This window comes from Penaeus monodon, chromosome 23 (assembly GCF_015228065.2).
Source record: "Penaeus monodon isolate SGIC_2016 chromosome 23, NSTDA_Pmon_1, whole genome shotgun sequence".
NCBI lineage: Eukaryota > Metazoa > Arthropoda > Malacostraca > Decapoda > Penaeidae > Penaeus > Penaeus monodon.
Genome location: NC_051408.1, coordinates 42,712,769 through 42,713,601, shown reverse-complemented (window position 1 = coordinate 42,713,601; position 833 = coordinate 42,712,769). Strand labels below are relative to the sequence as shown.

The 833-nt window shown below is 38.7% G+C and overlaps 1 protein-coding gene across 1 annotated transcript in view; it reads right to left on the bottom strand.

Annotated features, from left to right (window-relative positions):
- Positions 1-833, bottom strand: part of LOC119588092 — a gene marked incomplete in the record, with an annotated part of 5,943 nt that continues 5,110 nt past the window's right edge. Inside the window, 1 exon segment of the mRNA XM_037936801.1 lies at positions 1-604. Coding sequence (XP_037792729.1) covers positions 406-604 — 199 coding nt within the window.

Sequence of the window (833 nt, the reverse complement as noted above, 5' to 3'; positions counted from 1 at the left end):
CATACAGATCCATTGTCCTGAACCGAGGAGATTACAAGGGTCGGTGGGAAATGTTGCTCATTACAAGCCAATTGTGAATAAATTTTCACAGAAAGATTACTGAATCACATGGTACTGAAATGAACATCTTTGAACAGGAGTTAATTACCAAGATTAGGAACAAATAGTCTCCTGATTTTATCCACATTTCTTGTCATTTCATTTTTATAGAAAATATAATGAAAATGTACCTAAAATATAATGAGATTCCTCATGACTTAAGAAATAAATCTCTCCAGATATAATACTGCAGTGCTTGAATATCACAAGCCACAATTTACTTTGGCTCCCTAGACCTTTGGCAAACATACAAACCAAATAAATTTTGTGCAATCAACAAATTAACCAAAAAACATGATTATCTTTTTAATGCAATTTTCCATTCCTTAGTATTCTTGTCGTCACACACTCAAGGTCCTGCATTCCACTCCTCATGGCCAGGACGTCGCGGTCGAACTTCTGTGATGGAGAGTGAAACTGCGTCCACTGGCTGGGACTAACTAAGGGGGCTCTGTTGGCCTGGGGTGTGATGGCTCTGGGAAGATTCTCGTTTCCTGGGGCATTCCTGTGGGTAAGAGATTATGATGCTGTGACCAAAACCCTTTGATTTAAGAGTAAATAATGCTGCTAGTTAAAATTCTCGAGGTACGAGTAATACTTGGGAATATTGTGCATTTGTCTTTTCCTTTGCATTTCCTTCATGTAAACGTGAATAATTACAATTATCAATTATGTTGCCGAGAATTTTCAGTAGTGAGTTTAGACCCCCCCAAGCACCACACTCACACCCTAGC